Consider the following 17,110-nt stretch of genomic DNA (forward strand, 5'->3'; position numbering starts at 1 on the left):
ATTTAAAAGTAACTGCAGTTCAAAAAAACTGCTTATGCAATAAAGTTCAAGTGCTTAACCCAAATATAAGGAAAGTAACTAAGAGGAAATATGTACGACTATTCTACCTTATTTCCTTTTCATTCTACATGTCAAGTTAACATACATTCTTATTTTCTTGTACATGAGAACATGAAGTGTGAAGGCGGGTGGGTACAGGCCTGGACGTTTATTTTGGTCTGACTAAAACTGCAACTGAACACAGTCACCTACCACTAAAAACAGCAACTAAGGGCTGAGTTTCAAGCTCCCATTCTAATTGCAGTAACCCCTGCCCCTCTGTTTTTTAAAGCACTTGTTATGATGAGAAAACCTCAACTAGATGGTCTTGCATGATGTTCTGAAGTCTTTATGACTTGGACTCAGTCTAGAGTCTTCCAGCGAGCTATTCTACACAAAAGCCTTGAACTAGGCATAGTTGATCACCAGCTCATGTGATTCATTCTGGGATTTGTTAGCCCATTCACGTTCAACGTATAACTGATGATTATTAGGGACAGTGACTACTTACCTCCAATTCTTTATCGCTCAGAGAGCCGACACTGCACAAGCTCTGATTGGAAGATTCGCTATTTAATGGACCCTACAGTTGGAAAAACAAAAACAAGAACTTAGGGACAGTTTTCATAGAAGGCAAGAAAGTTGTGAACATGTCCTAGTGTGAGCTCAGCTTTTAAAACACTTTGCAATGATGTTTTCATGCCCTTTGAAATATTACCTAAAGTAATATTAGTAAAGCTAAAACAATTAGCTTGTGAAAGAAAACATTTTAATTGCCGAATAGCAAAGCAAAACAGCTTTTCCAGCAACCATCTGCTTTACCAGCAAGCATCTGCTTTACCTGGGGCTAAGAATTTAAAGGTTCATTCCATTTGACAAGCTAGCTACTGCTGCTGCCATCTGTTATTCTTACTGGTTGAGACTAGGGATGTTAAATGGTGTTTAATCAACTAATCAACTAGGAATTTCCATCAACTAGTTGATAAGAGGGGGAAACTGCAGAGCCACAGCAGGGTTAACGCCTGGCCCCAGGAGCTAACCCTGCTACAGCTCTGCCTTTTAAATGTATTAAATGCCACTGGGCGGGAGCTGGGAATCAGCTGATTCCTGGCTCATGCCCAGTCCCTCGCTATGCTTCTGCCTCCCATGGAAATGGTGCTGGAGGGGGAGGGGGGGAGAAACCAGCTTTTAAGCCGGCTCCCCCCAGCTCCGGCTCCTCCTCCTCCCCGCTGCCTCTCTCTGAAAGAGGCAGCAAGTGGGGTGAAGCAACTAGTTGAGTCACTAGTTGACATGCTTATTGGATAGTTGACTATCACTTATATCCCTAGTTGATATTGCAAGGAACTTCTCTTGTAAGTCAGTCATCCCTGACTGACCCAAAACTAGAAAGGTTTACTCCCATCACTTCCAATGTCTGCATTTGGACACGAATTTTGGATCAGACTTACAAAGGCATTGAGGCACTAAAAGATGTTGGTAGGCACTCTTGCAAGTTGCACAAGGTGACTAAGTCCAGGGGCAGCCCCTGAAGCTAGGCAAACTAGGCAGTTGCCTAGGGCGCTGCTGGCCCAGGTGCCCGATGATGATGTCATGGCCATTGACAGCCGTGCAGGCGGGGGCACCGATCGCGCCTTCTGCCTGGGGCGCCAGCTGCTGCAGCCGGCCTCGGGCCGCTCCTAAGTCGATTAGTGGCCTTTGTAAATGTGGTCCAAAGACTGCAGTAAATCTAAGCTAAAAGGAAACTGGAGCAAGTCATGCAAATTTACTGTTACCTCAAATTTCAATACTTGTACACAGAATAATTAGTTTAAAAATTTAGGCACTCTTGCCCAACACATAAAAAACAAGATTCGAAGTGGAGATCTTTACTGAGGAGTGACAGGACAAAAGTCGTCCCTATGGTGGGTTTTTGGTTTTGTTTTTTACTTCATTTCACCCCTTACATTTTTCCTCACTGCAATGGAGGATGGTGGGTTGGGTGGCACTGCAACAACATATAAAGGCTTAAGCTACAGGTGATTTTAATTAGCAAGTGGAAAAGGTAATGAACACTAAGCACATTTTCCAACAGGAACAGTGTAAGGTCAGCATTGGAGATTACAACCTTATCACCACCTAACGGCTCACTGAAAGAATATGCCTCACTTTCTAGACAAGAGAAATCCCCCTTGACTGCACCCAAAACCAGAAGCTTTGATATAGTATCAAAGAGGCTCCATCACAGTAGTTTATTATTATGCCAAGTTAATTCTCCATATGAATGAAATGGAGACTGTGCTGAAATAACAGCATGACCAAGCCAGATTTGTGAGGAAACCCTTCCCCCCACCTCAGCTTTATATACGGAACATTCCAGTAATACTAGCACAACTATGTTTAAATAAGACGTTACGGGTGTGATGCATTTCAGCCAGAAGCAAAAAGTTCAAAATAACGCCTAATTTCAACTGCTGCAAATGTGTTACACCTTGAATGTTAAGTACCGATTTGTTTATCTGAGTGTGTAAAGGAGAAACAAAGAAGTATTCTGAAAAAAACTATAGTGGAATAGTTTGAAAGACTATTTCAGACAATTTAAAAAAACTTCAGATGTTAACAGTTATTTTCTAATCCATATTGCAAGTTATAATTCCTTTATGTCCTCCCCAAAAAACATCTACCCGCATAAAAAAAGTTTAAGCTAAAAATAGATTCCTCCTCTTCCCCTCCCCCCGACAATTTAAAACAGGGATGTACAACCACAAATAGTGGGTGGGCTGGATGAGTGGGTCACAGCAGCCTACGACCCACTGGAGTTCCACCTGCAGCCCCACAGCCCTGTCTGCCCCCTCCCCAATGTGCCTCTTGTCCACTGGAGCTCCACGCTGACCTGCTCCTCCCTCTCCTTCTTAGCCCTTTCGCAGTGAGCAAGTCACCTGATTCACAGCTCATCCGAAAGTGTTGGGAGAGAGGGGAGGCGTAGGAAGTGCAGGGCCCTGGTGCCCCACTGTGTGAGGCATGTGGGGGGGGGGGGGGCAGGCAGGAGGTCCGCACTTTCCACAGGTCACAGTTTGCCCACCACTGATTTATTTATTTTATTTATTTAAAATGTTTTACCCCACTTCTCTATTTAAAATAATCAAGGCAGCTAAAATCTAGATAGTTTTAAAAAAAATTCACAGCAGGTTATTTCTTGATGGATCTTGTACTCCAACTAACAGCAGGCGCATTTTTAAAAAGACCAAATGATGAACCCCCAACAAACAGAATTTAACAAGTACCAATACTAACCACAGATATAAACACAGCCTTCATCTAGCCGTAATAAACTTAGTAGATCTTATGGCTGGTGGTGACAGGAGGTTAATCTCTTTGCCCACTTAAAAAAGCTTGTTAATAAACTTCACAAGTGATGCCCTCTAAAATCCATCATTTCCTTTTATGAACCTGACCCATAACGGCACGTTCAAGACGTCAGCATTTGGTAGAACATTAAAACTTTGCCTCTACACCTTAGTAAAGTTCACTAGGTGCAGACGCACCTCAGATTAGTGTCCTGCCTCAGACATATTAAAGGGTCTCTAATATTATCAAGATGAAAGTGAAAGTTCTTCCCACACTTTCTACAATCTCACTGCCTCCATTTCACACATGCAGAGTAAGTGACAGAAGCAGCTGCTCCTAAAAATGCCACATTTGAGCTTTTCAGGGCAGGCTGTACACAGGAGGATATTTCATTTGTTTAAGGAGGTTCTTATATTTCATCCCACTGACCAGTATTCTAGAACAGCCCAGAGGGATAACATGGATGTAGCCTGTCTACAGTCAGAAGAGAGTCTCCTGAAATGTCAGATGCATGTTTATCCTCAACAATGTACAGTTTGACTTAAAAAACTGTTTTCCTAATCACTCACTTGAAAACCGCACATGGACTCTGACGGTCATGCAGTGTTCTGAACTTTGACACTGTCACCAGAATTAACTATTCTGCAGCTGAACATAGCTGGCCTAATTAACATGTAGGTACAGCTATAAAAGAACAAGCTGGAATAGAATCTGTCTTGCAAAGCAACAAAATAGTTATTTATTTCTAACCACAATTTCTTGAAGGATGGAATTCAGAATACAAGGCAGTGTTTAATTTTACTTTATGAGGCTTTGCTCAAAGCAGTACTTCTCTTGGAAATCATGAGACACAAATATCCCAATGCTTCCAACACCAAGGCTGTGTCTAGACTGGCAAGTTTTTCCGCAAAATCATCTGCTTTTGCGGAAAAACTTGCTAGCTGTCTACACTGGCTGCTTGAATTTCCGGAAAAGCACTGACCATCTCATGTAAGATCGTCAGTGCTTTTCCGGAAATACTATGCTGCTCCCGTTCGGGCAAAAGTCTTTTTCCGAAAGACTTTTGCGCAAAAGGGTCAGTGTAGACAGCACAGTAGTGTTTTCCGCAAAAAAGCCCCGATCGCGAAAATGGCGATGGGGGCTTTTTTGCGGAAAACCACGTCTAGATTGGCCACGGACACTTTTCTGCAAAAAGTGCTTTTGTGGAAAAGCATCCTGCCAATCTAGACATGCTTTTCCGAAAATGCTTTTAACGGAAAACTTTTCCGTTAAAAGCATTTTCGGAAAATCATGCCAGCGTAGACGTAGCCCAACAGTATATAGGGAAAGACAGAATAGACTCGTTTTCTTCCGTCCTATACCATGGTCAACATAAGCACATAGGTTGGACCTCCCTGGTCCGGCACCCACGGGACCTGACCAGTCCCAAATGAGGGGATATGCCAGACCAGGGGAGGTCTCTCCCCTCATGGCCCATGCTGCCCTACTGCCCCTGGGCTAGGGCTCCAGCCTGGCCCTGCTGCTGCTGCTCCAAACCTCCTGGGGCTCTCTAGCTGCTGCTGGAGCACCACAGCCTGGCTGCCGCCGGAGTCCATAGATCCCTGGCTGCCATTGGGGGTCAGAGCTCCCTGGCCACAGAGAGAGCCTCAGACACTGGGGCCAGAACTCCCTCTCCCTGCCGTGCTGCCCACCATCCCTCCACCAACATGGGGCTCCCCTCCTGGCTGAGTTGCCAGCCGTGCTCCCTGTAAGCTGAGTGCTTGTGCAAGTGCCAGGAGAGATTCAAATGCCTCCCAGCTGATTAGCAGAGCACCCACGCTGCCCAGAGCCAGCAGCTTGTATTTCTACTGGTGGTGCACAGATGCATTTGCTTTGGTGCACATAAAATTATTCCACACATAGATAGAAAAGCTTAGAGGGAACTTTGGTTGCCAGTCCTCCCTACTGCGTGCCTGCCCTGCCACCAGGCCTCCTTGTTCCCGGGCTCTGTGCTCCAGGAACGGACCACGGATATTGCTGGACCAGAGAGTCCCGGTTTAGGGAGGTAAAACCTGTATATCAGGCCTCCAGTCCTACATCAAGATACACTGTATTTAAAATGCAGCCCCTAAAACTGTGGGCACCAACCAGTAGATCCTGATCCTGGTAGATCATTGAGCCTCTGACAGATGATCCTGATTGGTTTGGCCAAGAGGCTATCAAGTGCTGGCAATTCAGATGCCCCTCCCCCCACTGCTGCTCATCTCCTGCCCTTGGCCTTGGAGCTGCCCCTCCAGCCAGGGAGCCTCCTGCTTGCAGGGTCGGGCAGGGGAGAGAGGAAGGGTGCCACCTCCAACTCTATATCCTTTTTCCAGAGCAGAGAGGGGTCACACCAGGACTTGGGATGGAGTTTGCTGCTTTAGATGGCGGTGAGCCTGCCTTAGCTCCACCAACCAGAAGCCACCAGCAGTGCCCAGCAGGAGCCCACATCCCGAATTCCTACCTGTCATGAACCCCCTTCTGTACCCCCAAACCCCTGCATCCAAACACCATCCCAGAGCCTGCACCTAGAACCCCCCCATACCTCAACTGCCTGCCCCAAGAACAACTCAGGGCTCCTCTCCCACTTCAAATCCCTTAATCCAAGACCAGATTCTGCACCCCAACCCTCTGCCGCAGCCTGATGAAAGTGAGTGAGGATGGGCAAGAGAGGGAGGATGGAGAAGGGGTGGGAAGGAGGTGGGTGCAAGGGTATTTATATTTGAGGTACATCTTGGATTACACTTAAATTCAAAAATTGATCTCATGCTCAAAAAGGTTGGAGACCACTGCCCTAGAAGATGGAACATTAACAGGGAACTAGGTTGGGAATCGAAGCCTGTTTCTACAAACGCAAATCTCTCTCTCTATGAAACCTGGGTTCCCCTCCTCTAGAGGTAGCACCTTGTATAGCACCTTTTATCTTAGAACCCCAAAATATTTGGCAAAGCCTTAGCCATAGTTTACAGTTAAGGAACTGAAGTTAAACAATTCATTTATCAAAAGCAAGTCAGCAGAGGATGCTGGAACAGAGTTTTTGAGATTCCCAGTCCTCCATGACAGCATGTTGCCTCTTCTGATCACTAGAATACACATGAAACTAGAGTAGTGAAGATTTCAAATGACCCAGAAAGCCTAAGGAACAAAGTAACGTTCTCAGCTAAATCTCTTCTCACAATGGAAGCAAGGTGGTTCACATTGGTAATTTCCCCAAGTCATCTAACCAGATGCCAACTGATCTTCAAGAAATCAAGCCCTTAGCAAAAATACGTACAACAGGTTTAAATACACAGTAAGTCGGTACATTTTGGGTGTTTTTTCCACATCCTACTACCATAAAACTGTATGTAGTTCAAACACCTGTATTCATTCCTGTTTTTTCCTACTTAGCATTAAGTGTCTGACAGAAGAATAAATGTACAATACTTCCATTTCCACTCACTTTGTGACTGTATAAAATTGAAAGCTATACTACCATTAGGTACAGAACAAATCCCAACAAGATAGAAGACCTTTTCAAAGAGAGCAAGGAGACAATACTTGGGATAGAGTATACAATGCAAAATAAATGTCTGACTACAATAGGAACCTGCCAATTCCCTTACTTGTAACTTTTGGGACAGGAGAAGTTTGCCAAAGATCTTCCTTGCTACTAGGAAGTCCAACAGCACTGGCATCTGTGACTGTGCTACAGCTAATTTAAGACTATTGTTTCAAGATAATGCTCCACTGGAGAAGGTTTGCCAAATGGGGATCAATCACCATGTTGAAGTACAGGCCATTTAAATAAGAAAGGAGTTTTTATAGGGCTCACCCAATGGCAATGCATTTCTCCACAAGGAAGTAATTTCCTGCTGATAATTTCCCCACTTGTCATTCATCTGGCTGAGTGCTGAACCAAGGCCCATGCTTCAAGTATCTATGCACAGCACATTTTCATATTGTAATATAGCTGCAGACTATGCAGGAATCCTCCTTTGGGTTTTGAAAACCTACTCAAATTTGGCAACTCACAAAAGCTTGTCACCCATTTTCTTTTTAAGAATCATGAGAAGGGTTGCAGTCAAGCTGTACTGACTTCCATTGTAATGTAAGTAACCCACAATGCTCTGGAAAGCCCTTACCTGAGCGTGGAAGTTGACTGACTTAACTGGCATCTGGCCCCAGCTTAAAACAGTCCATTCCCCAAACCTGAACTGAACATATTACCGCAGCCACCAAGGCTGTGTCTAGACTGGCCAGTTTTTCCGGAAAATCAGCCACTTTTCCGGAAAAACTTGCCAGCTGTCTACACTGGCCGCTTGAATTTCCGCAAAAGCACTGACGATCTCATGTAAGATTGTCAGTGTTCTCGCGGAAATACTATGCTGCTCCCGTTCGGGCAAAAGTCCTTTTGCGCAAAAGAGCCAGTGTAGACAGCCCAGATTTATTTTCCGCAAAAAAGCCCTGACCGCGAAAATGGCGATTGGGGCTTTTTTTGCGGAAAAGCGTGTCTAGATTGGCACGGACGCTTTTCTGCAAAAATTGCTTTTGCGGAAAAGCGTCCGTGCCAATCTAGACGCTCTGTTCCGAAAATGCTTTTAACGGAAAACTTTTCCATTAAAAGCATTTCCGGAAGATCATGCCAGTCTAGACGTAGCCCAAGTTAACATCAAACAACAATTTGGAATACTCTGTATGTGATCCTCCAATAACTGTGTTTAGATTATTCTCATCTGTCTTGACCCTAGTGAATTAGCCCAAGTTATCTGTACACCTGAACCTCCATACTCCAGGTGCCCTGCAACAGGAACACCTGTGGTTTGGACTCAGAGGTGGAGGAGGAAGCAGCTCTGCGCACTGCCACTCCCCTTTCCTTTCCATCTGAGGGAGGCTTTGGCACTGCCTGGAAGTAGCAGAGAGCACAGAACCATGTATGTCCCCAGGAGCAGGGTGCCAGGTAAGCACCCCATCCCCCTCATACTCCCTTCCCTGCCAGACTCTGCCCCAGCACTCTCCATGGTCCACAAAAATTCCTTCATCTGGCATACCCTATTTCTGTGTTGCCGGATTAACGGGGTTCAAGTGAAAATACAACCTTCCTTGCTACAAGGTAGTGATGAATTTGTCAGTGCTTGTAAAGCTCTCTGAAATTTGTGGATGGAAGCTGCCACAGAAGTGTGCAAAGCATTAGCATATGTCTATGCTATGGAAGTTGTACTGTTTTGGTTTTTGTCAGTATGTTATCATCTGCTTCAATGCAGTGGATGCATTTTCCATGTTGAAAGGTAACATGAATTCAAGTAGTTTAGAGGGAGTCACAAAGGCTAGTTTAGAATAGCATTCTCTGCTAAACTCTCCTGGCAATTCAACTACAGGCGCACACTTGGATTAGACCAAACCAAGGTGATTCTGCTTGGATGAACCACACTTATGCAACTTCCACATCTGTGAATCAACAGGGAAGGGAAGGGGCTATTAAACCTTTGATGTCAAATTTTAAGACAAATAATTGAGCCTTTCCAAATCCATTGAGGGTTTGGGCTGGCTCACACAAATTTGTAACAAGATAATCAAAAGGAGCGAATGACAGCTGATCTTAGTCACTTTTGTGCTAGTTAGTAAATAGACCCTAAAATGAAACATTTCACAATCATTATTCCTTATACCTCTTACATTTAGGTAAATAGTCTAAGTAAAAAAGACAGACATTCTTCATACACAGATGATATTTGAAACTTCTCTTAGGCTGGTTAAAATTGAACTTTTCCAAACATTCAATTAAAACAATAAATATGCTCCCAACAAAGTTTCCATAAGTTACCTCTGCCAAGTTTGATAGGTAAGTAAGTTTACAAATTCTGAATCACTTTTCAACATTTGCTTGATTTTCAATCTCTCTGCTTTGATCTACTCTTGAAAGCTCTATTAACATAGCAATACTGATGTGATAAAACCACACCCCTGACTGACAGTCATGATGATGTAACCTGTAATGTATACTAGAGGTTCTCAACATATTTACCACCACGGGCCACATATGTAGCTCTCTGCATGTGTGTAACGCAGGTGACATCTACACAATATATACACAATCTGTATGGCCCTGAAGAGGTCACATATGCCACAGCTGTGCGCTGATTGGGCTGCAAGCAGCCAATAGCTTGCAGGTTGAGAACCAATGGTGTAGACTCAGCTATGTCAACAGAAGGGTGCTGCTGCCAAATAAGATAACACTGTTGCAGATGTCGGTATTCCTATACTGACCAAAAAACAGTACAACTTCCATAGCACAGACATATGCTAATGCTTTGCACACTTCTGTGGCAGCTTCCATCAACAAATTTCAGAGAGCTTTACAAGCACTGACAAATTCATCACTACCTTGCAACAAGGAAGGTTGTATTTTCATTTCATATACAGGGAAACGGAGGCAGGGAGAGAGATCAAGTGACTTACCTAAAAAAGGCCACAATGAACCAGTGACAGAAGTGGAAGTAGAACCCAGATCTACCTTCCATTTCTGTGCTTTAGTAGCTGTACGTGCTTCTTATTACATTCATTTCAAATGCATCCAGATAATTAACAAGCCAATGATAAAAAGGAGAAAAAAGAACCCTAAGTACTTTCTTTGCTAGCCAATGGACGTATCCATTTATAAACCTCAGAACTCCTACTCTGCTGCTTTATATGAACATTTGCATTAATTAAATGTTAAATGACTTTTTGGGATAGTACTATTTCCCTTTGAGGAAAAAAATGCCACACAACTTTCAGTCCTCAATTGGTAATTTTGCAGCTAAAACCAAGATGCCTGGTTGCTAAGCTTATTTTAGTGATAAAGGATATGCAATTCTGGATAGACACAAGGTTCACAAAGCAAAAACTAGTTGCAAAATATTATTGTTTTTATGTAAACAGTATGTTTTGATCTAGATATCCTATAACACAAACACAATTTAGGCTATATTTGTTTCCCTATCCCTCTTTAATGTTGCCTATATACAAATTCAAAGATAGTAGAGGGTGTCTCCACTATAAGTCACCCCGGTATACATCCTTTCTGCACTGAAGTCATTGATGCTTGTAGGAACTGATGCGTTATAAGTTCTTCCATTTCCTGCTATTAAGTTGTGCAAAAAAGAGAAATGTACGCAAATAGAAGTCAGCCACGGGGATAAAATCCCTGCTTTAAGTTGCTTTGCTACAAGTCCAAGTTTTTTGGAACATATTTTGGACTTGTAACAAGGATGGTCTGTAGTGACAGACAGAGACCAATACTTCTTGAGTTTTAGCATACACATTTAGATCACGTGTCAGTGCTGTTTTGAAGCACTGCAGATTTAAGTTTAGAAATGTTTTTCTTACAGTGATTGAATCAGCACAGCTACAACAAAGCAAACTGAGGTTTCATTTATGAACTTTGATTCCCAATAGCAGGCTGGTGGATGATGGGTCTATCACAATAAAGATGCATCCCGCTAAGCCTGAATAGTGGAGGCTGAAGTGCGTGCACCAAGTGGATAGCCGACTTTCTACATGGTACAAATACCGTGAAATGGTGCAAATCCTGTGAATTATCCCACTTTGTACTCTAGCCACCAGTGAGATAAGAGGCACAAGAGAAGACACATAAAACTAAACGTTATCCATAGGAATTCAAACTACAACTTGTCTTCAACACTTACCGACAGGTTTAGCTAGAAGTATGCCTCACAATTGAACGTGACTGTTCATTTGCTAAATGAAGCCTGAGCTATAAAATAAGTAACCAAGTACCAACTCATGTCAGGTATCCAGAAAGCAAGACCTTCCTTAATCAACATAGGCATGAATTTGATAAAGGAATACATTTCAACTGTATGGCAAGGGTAGGTGCCCAACAAGTCACCACTGCTTTGAAGATATATAATTACATGGCTGTTTCATGTAGATGGAATTCCATCAATTGCCTAGACTCAAAGTTTTCTTGCACCTATGACTTCAGTTATTTTAAGGGTTTATGAAAAGGTATATTCTTTGATTTCTGAGGCTGAGGAAATTCAGTGAGTCCACACTGGTTTTCAGGTAGAAATACACTCTTACAAACAGCATTATTTTCCCAGGTTTGCAAATGAACAAAAGTTAAAAAAAACTGTATTTGCTGTAATTAGTAATAAGAATACAAACTGGCCTTTATTTATTTTGCACAGGTCTGATTTGTGCTGTAAGTTTATGAATAAATACCAAGCAATAAGCCAAATTAATAAAAGGCAGGAAGATCAATGTTACAGCTGCCTGGTCTATTCACCCTATAGCATCTGAGGCTACACTCTTTTTCTTTTATGCAACAAATGGAGATAGAATATTTTCCATCCCAAGAGGCGAGTACCAATCCCACTAGATGGCACTAATTCATTTGAAGTATCTGTCCTTCCACACCCAACTGAAGAGAGTTAAAATCTCTCTTAAATCTGTTAAAAACCATATAATGTGTTTCCAAACATGGACACTTTGAAATACTGAGATACAGATGCCAGTGCTGCATGTGACGGGCAGAGATTTTGAAAAAGCATTGGCCCAGTAGTCAGTGTCTAGGATTAATACTCGTAGAACAGTAGAATCTCCACTTAAGCTCAACTGAAGAAGTGGGGTTTTGCTCATGATGCCATATGTCTCTAGTGTGCCACAGGACTACACATTTTTAGTAGGACCTTGGTAATTTTCATGAGTGGATGGGAGATCCATTGCAAATTAACAAGTAAGAGTATGAAGATAAATAAACCAGCTATACCACAAGATGTTCTCTATTTTAAGAAACATAATAGTTTTAAACTAACAGTGCCATATTTTACACTAGACAAATTTACTACTATACAGTCCTCTCCTGTGTGCTCTAGGAAATGAGAAACTGTTGTTCTCTTTAGGTGGACCAGCAATTTATGGTTCAATGGCATGAGAATTAGCAAGGTAATTTTCAATATTAACTTTAATAGTGGAAGAGCATTTTTCTCCCAATTGTGTAACATTGAGTTTTGCATGCTTAGATGTGCTTAAAGTTATTTCTTTATAAGAAGTGGCTTCCTAAAGTTAACATTCTCCTCAGTGTTAATATTTAGGCACTGTATAATATAGACAGACGAGGGTCCTGCCCTCAAGAAGCCAACAATCCAGGGGCATGTCTGCATTAGAACTGTGTACTGCTTTAACTATACTACTATAGTTAAAGAGGTCCAACACACTACCACCACTACTCAAAAGAACGAGCACAATTATATCAGTATAGCTCACCCCATACTAAAACAGGAATAACTATACTAATGTAAGTCATCTTCATCCCCAAAAAACTGCATCCCATTAGAGTTTTTACCTATATTACCATATAAGTTTAAAATACCTAACCAAAAGTTTTAACACTAAAACTTTTCAGTTTTGGACCAGGTCTCAGCTTCCTTTAAGTTGCAAACTGTTTACTTACTGATCTACTTCCAGGGCTTCATAATACAACTGAAGCACAAAGTAGGTCAGAAACAAAGTATGAACTTGGATATAACCTTTCCAAAATTTGATGTATTTATTTTGTACTTTTCATCACAGAAAGGTAAATTAGTTTCCTCTGCCCAATATGATTCCAACAGGTGGCTGAATTTTTATAGCAACAAGTTATCTAATTATATTTCCTTTCTAGCTTGATATGGCTTGAAACTCAGTGACTTTCAAGTATGCAAACTGGAATGTTATCACTGTTCCACCATTATTTGAGAACTAGAATGGTGAGAAAAATGAAGACACACTATTATAGGCACTATAACAGTACACACAGAAACAGATCAAATCCAATCCTGGAATTTTAAACAAAAGGACGGAAATGACATAGCTTATTACTGAATGCCTTACTCAAGAAATGCAACTGTTATCCAGGTACAAAGTCATATATTAAGAGAAGGGTAGGATTTGGGGGCTGGACTCGATGACCTCCTGAGTAGGGATGTTAGTGAATAGTTGACTAGAGTATCAACTACTCACTTCATCTCCTGCCTTGCTGCCTCTAGGAGAGGCTTAAAAACTGGTTCCCCGCGGCATGGCTCCCTCCATGGTGCTGCCTGCCCCCTCTATCACATGCAGCGGAGAGGGGGGGGGAGGGGAAGCTGCTCTATCCACAGGGGCCCCATTAGGGAGCTGGACCACCAAGCAGCCCCTGTTCGCGGTGGCCCGAGTTGGCTGTGCGCAGAGGCTGCTCTGGCAGCCAGCCCTGTTCACCGTGAACAGGGGCTGGTGCCAAAGCAGCCTCTAGCCGCCACAAACCGGGGCTGCTGGACTCAGCGCAAGCCAGGACTGCTCGGTCCTGGCTCGCACTGGTCCAGGACACTGTACCTCTGTATTTTAAATGTAGTAAGACCAACTGGGCTCTTACTACATTTAAAATGCTCGAGTCAGCTCCCGGAGGTACCCTCACTGCTGCTCTGCAGAGTGGTCCTTATCAACTAATCGTGTAGTCGAAACAAATTGTATCGACCACATGATTAGTCAGATAACCACAATTTAACATCCCTACTCCTGAGGTCTCTTCCAGCTCTATGATTCTATGATTTTGCTAGCAGGTTGCAAACCTAATTATACACAAGCTTACCCTTGAATAAGTAAGTTTTGATTGATATGACCAGGGCTTGCCAGCCACACGGAAGTGCATACGCTAACCGCGCTGCGCGGCCCCGCTGGGCTAAAATCTACTCACCACAGGCGAGTAGATAGTTATATCCAGGGCTCAACAAATTAGGCTAAGCTTGTACAATTTCAGTTGTTCTCAAAGAAGAACAAATAAGCTACTCATCTGTTTCCTAGACAAACCCTTTGAGATAGGAAAAAGATGGCCTATCCTCCCTCTTCCAAAACATGTGTGTGGTGCATGGCTTTTTTATACTAGGAAAAAAAAAAAAAAAAAAAAAGAGCAAGCCTTCAAACTCACACACACACCATGATGTCTATGTACACAGAGGCAAACTCGTTATTTTCAGTATTGTATATTCTTCTTTACACACACTTTAAAATAAGTTAGTGGACAAAGCAAAATTACCAATGAACAATTTCCCCTTATTGAAACAGCACTACTTCTCTGTTAAAAAAAAAATGGTGTGCAAGGTATTTGTGCCTGCTCTCACAGGCACTTTTACTTACTTTGGCAACACCTACTCCAGTGAACCTGGCTTCCAGCAGTTCCTGGCGTCGGGGGTCCAGGCTATGCAACTCTTCCATCATTTCTGCTGCTATGGGAGAAAAATATGCTATATTAGTCAATGCAAGGAAAAGGGAAAGAATGTATTTTCTCTGGCATTGATGATGCTCAAAAATAGCTGTAGTAACAAGTGACTGTATACAAATAATTTCTGTCATGCAATATAGATTCAAAATGATCATGTAGTAAAATGTGACTTGCCACCAAAATGTTACTATTTTAACCAGAGCCTATTCTAGAGAGCTCCATCATCTGACAGAATTACCACTTATTGGAAATTTCTTAACTGGAACCTCAGTCCTATTGCTAACCCTCTGATTCCACCCTCTTTCCATTGAGTATTTTGTTAAATTTCTTGCAGACAAAACAGAAGGGGAGGGCGCTATAGCTGAAGTCTTTAGCCCTACACTAGTCAGAAACTCTCAAACATCCTTCATACCCCCACTATTCTCTGTTTTTGCCATTCACTGAAGCACTGGATAACTCCAAATGCCCTACAGCTACTAGGGCTTTTGTGACAACTTCAGAGACAAAGCCTAGGCTCTTCAGGAAAAGGATGAGATGGAGAATGATGCTTTTTTAAACTTCTCCTTTTACTAAACAATGTACCAAATACTCAAACACACAAGTTTCTCCCATATAGTTGGATGCTTCTGGGTACTTCCAAGTGATCCATTAAAACTGGCACCATTGTATGAAACGCTTTTTTTTTTTTTAAAGGCATCCTTGAGTCATCTGGTTTAATTCTTGAAACGTACAATTTCAGTGTTAATTGAAAAAAAGTGAGGAATTGCAGAGTTTATTAAAACTGTGATTCACATCTTCTGAACTGCATTCGGAGCAAGTTCATAAGTTCCAGAAATATCTGTTCCAGTTTCATTTCTCCGAAAGAGATCATGGCAGGAAAAAAAAAAATGAGAGAATACAGATTTGCTGTATAAAGATCATATGCTACATGGAAAGTTCCTGAAGGGCAGCAAGTGCCCTCTAGAAAAGCCACCATATAATTGTTCCTTTTATTGACTGTCCATTTTGTCCCCCCAATCTCATTTCCTCTCATCTCCAAGGTGCTGAGCGAGTCCATTTGGGGGCATTCACACATTCACACCCTGAAGAGGCCATAAAAGCCCTAACACACCGAGCCACCGGATTAATACAACCCTCTGGTCTCCATTTAACAAAGCTGTCAGTGCTCTCCCTTGGCAAGGAGCGCAGCGATGGAGGGGCGGCAGGGGCGCCCCACCAGCAGGCAGAGCCTCCCCCACCAGCGTGGCGCGGCCTGGGGACAGGGGTCCCAGCCCTGCAGGGGGGCTGAGGCGGACACACGCGGGGGTGTCTCTGCCCCCCGGGGGTGGGGGGCGCCCTGGGGCAGACCTGCTGACAGGCCGCACCCCGGGGGCGGGGGAATTGCCCCACACCGGGCACGATGTTTCCACACGGAGGGATGTAGCCCCCCCCCTCCCCCCAGTCCCAGCTGCGGCCCCGGCCTCCCCCTCACCCGAGGCAGCCATCGCCTCCACTGCCAGGCCGGGGATCCGCAGGCCGAGCCCGGCCCGCCCCGTGGCCTGGCGCGTCCCCCCCCGGCAGCGGGGCCAGGACCCCCAGGGCGGGGCCGCGCCCCCCCCCCAGCCCCCTAGCAACCCCCCCCCCCCCCCGCGGCTCTCACCTGGCGCTGCTCCCCCGCCGCTCCTCTCCCCTCCGGCCCGGCCCGGCCGCTCCCCGGGCCCCGCTCGGATCCCGCCGCCGCCGGGGGCAGCAGCAGGGCGGGGGGAACCTGCCGCGGCCGCCCGGGCGGGAGGGGGAGGCCAGGGGCGGCTCCGCGGCCTCTCCTGAGCCAGGCGCCCCGCCGGCGCGGGCAGCGAGCTCGGCGGCTCCGAGGCGGGGACGCGGGGCGAGCCCCTCGCCGGCGCCGGGGGAGGCCGCGGATCCCCGGCCTCGCGTAGGCGCCCCGCCCGGGCAAGGGGCGCGAGGCGCGGGGAGGGGGCGGCGGCGGCCTCGGAGGACAAAGGCCCCGGGGAAAAAGGGGGGGGGCGGCTCCGACGAGCCGCGGGGGGGGCACGAGAATCCGGGGCACCCCCCTCCCTGCACGGTCAGCCCGAGTAGTCGGCGATGGGGGGGTGGGGCGGGTGTCGGGGCGGCCGGGTCCGCCCCCTGGTCCGACTCGGCCCGGCCCGGTAGGGATCGATTGGTGCAAAGACACACTAGTGAAAGCGCGTGTTCTCTCGCGAGATTTGCACGGCTGGGGGGGGAGGGGAGGTCAGTGCTGGGAGGGGGGAAGGGAGGTCAACGTAGGGAGGGGCTAGTGTCTGGGGTGGGGGAGGTGAATGCGGGGAGGGGAGGGGCTAATGGGCATGGGGAGGGGGGAGGTCAGCGCGGGGAGGGGCCAGTGCGTGGGGTTGGGGTTTGTGCCAGGGGAGAGGACTGTGCATGGGGGGCCAGGGCACCTGGTAGGAGAAGTGGGGTCAAGTGTAGAGGGGAGGGGCTCCGTCCTGGAGGTGAGAGGTTAGTGCCTGGGGAGGGGGCGTGCACGGGGAAAGT

General features: G+C 45.2%; 1 protein-coding gene across 5 annotated transcripts in view; it reads right to left on the bottom strand.

Annotated features, from left to right (window-relative positions):
- The window catches only part of TLK2 (tousled like kinase 2), a 66,268-nt gene extending 49,572 nt beyond the window's left edge, over window positions 1-16,696 (bottom strand). For 3 of the 5 annotated variants that reach the window (XM_075911375.2, XM_075911373.2, XM_075911374.2), the window contains exons 1-2: window positions 14,515-14,603; window positions 551-622 (exon numbers count right to left, since the gene is read on the bottom strand). In XM_075911375.2, the coding sequence (XP_075767490.1) occupies window positions 551-622; window positions 14,515-14,595 (153 nt within the window). In that variant the 5' untranslated portion in view covers window positions 14,596-14,603. Of the gene's footprint in view, window positions 1-550; window positions 623-14,514; window positions 14,604-16,238 lie in introns of those variants that run through there. The other 2 variants (XM_075911372.2, XM_075911371.2) reach the window with 2 other exon arrangements.
- Between the last annotated feature and the right edge of the window lie 414 nt (window positions 16,697-17,110).

This window comes from Pelodiscus sinensis, chromosome 29, assembly GCF_052426305.1.
Source record: "Pelodiscus sinensis isolate ZL-2025 chromosome 29, ASM5242630v1, whole genome shotgun sequence".
NCBI classification, from domain to species: Eukaryota; Metazoa; Chordata; order Testudines; family Trionychidae; genus Pelodiscus; species Pelodiscus sinensis.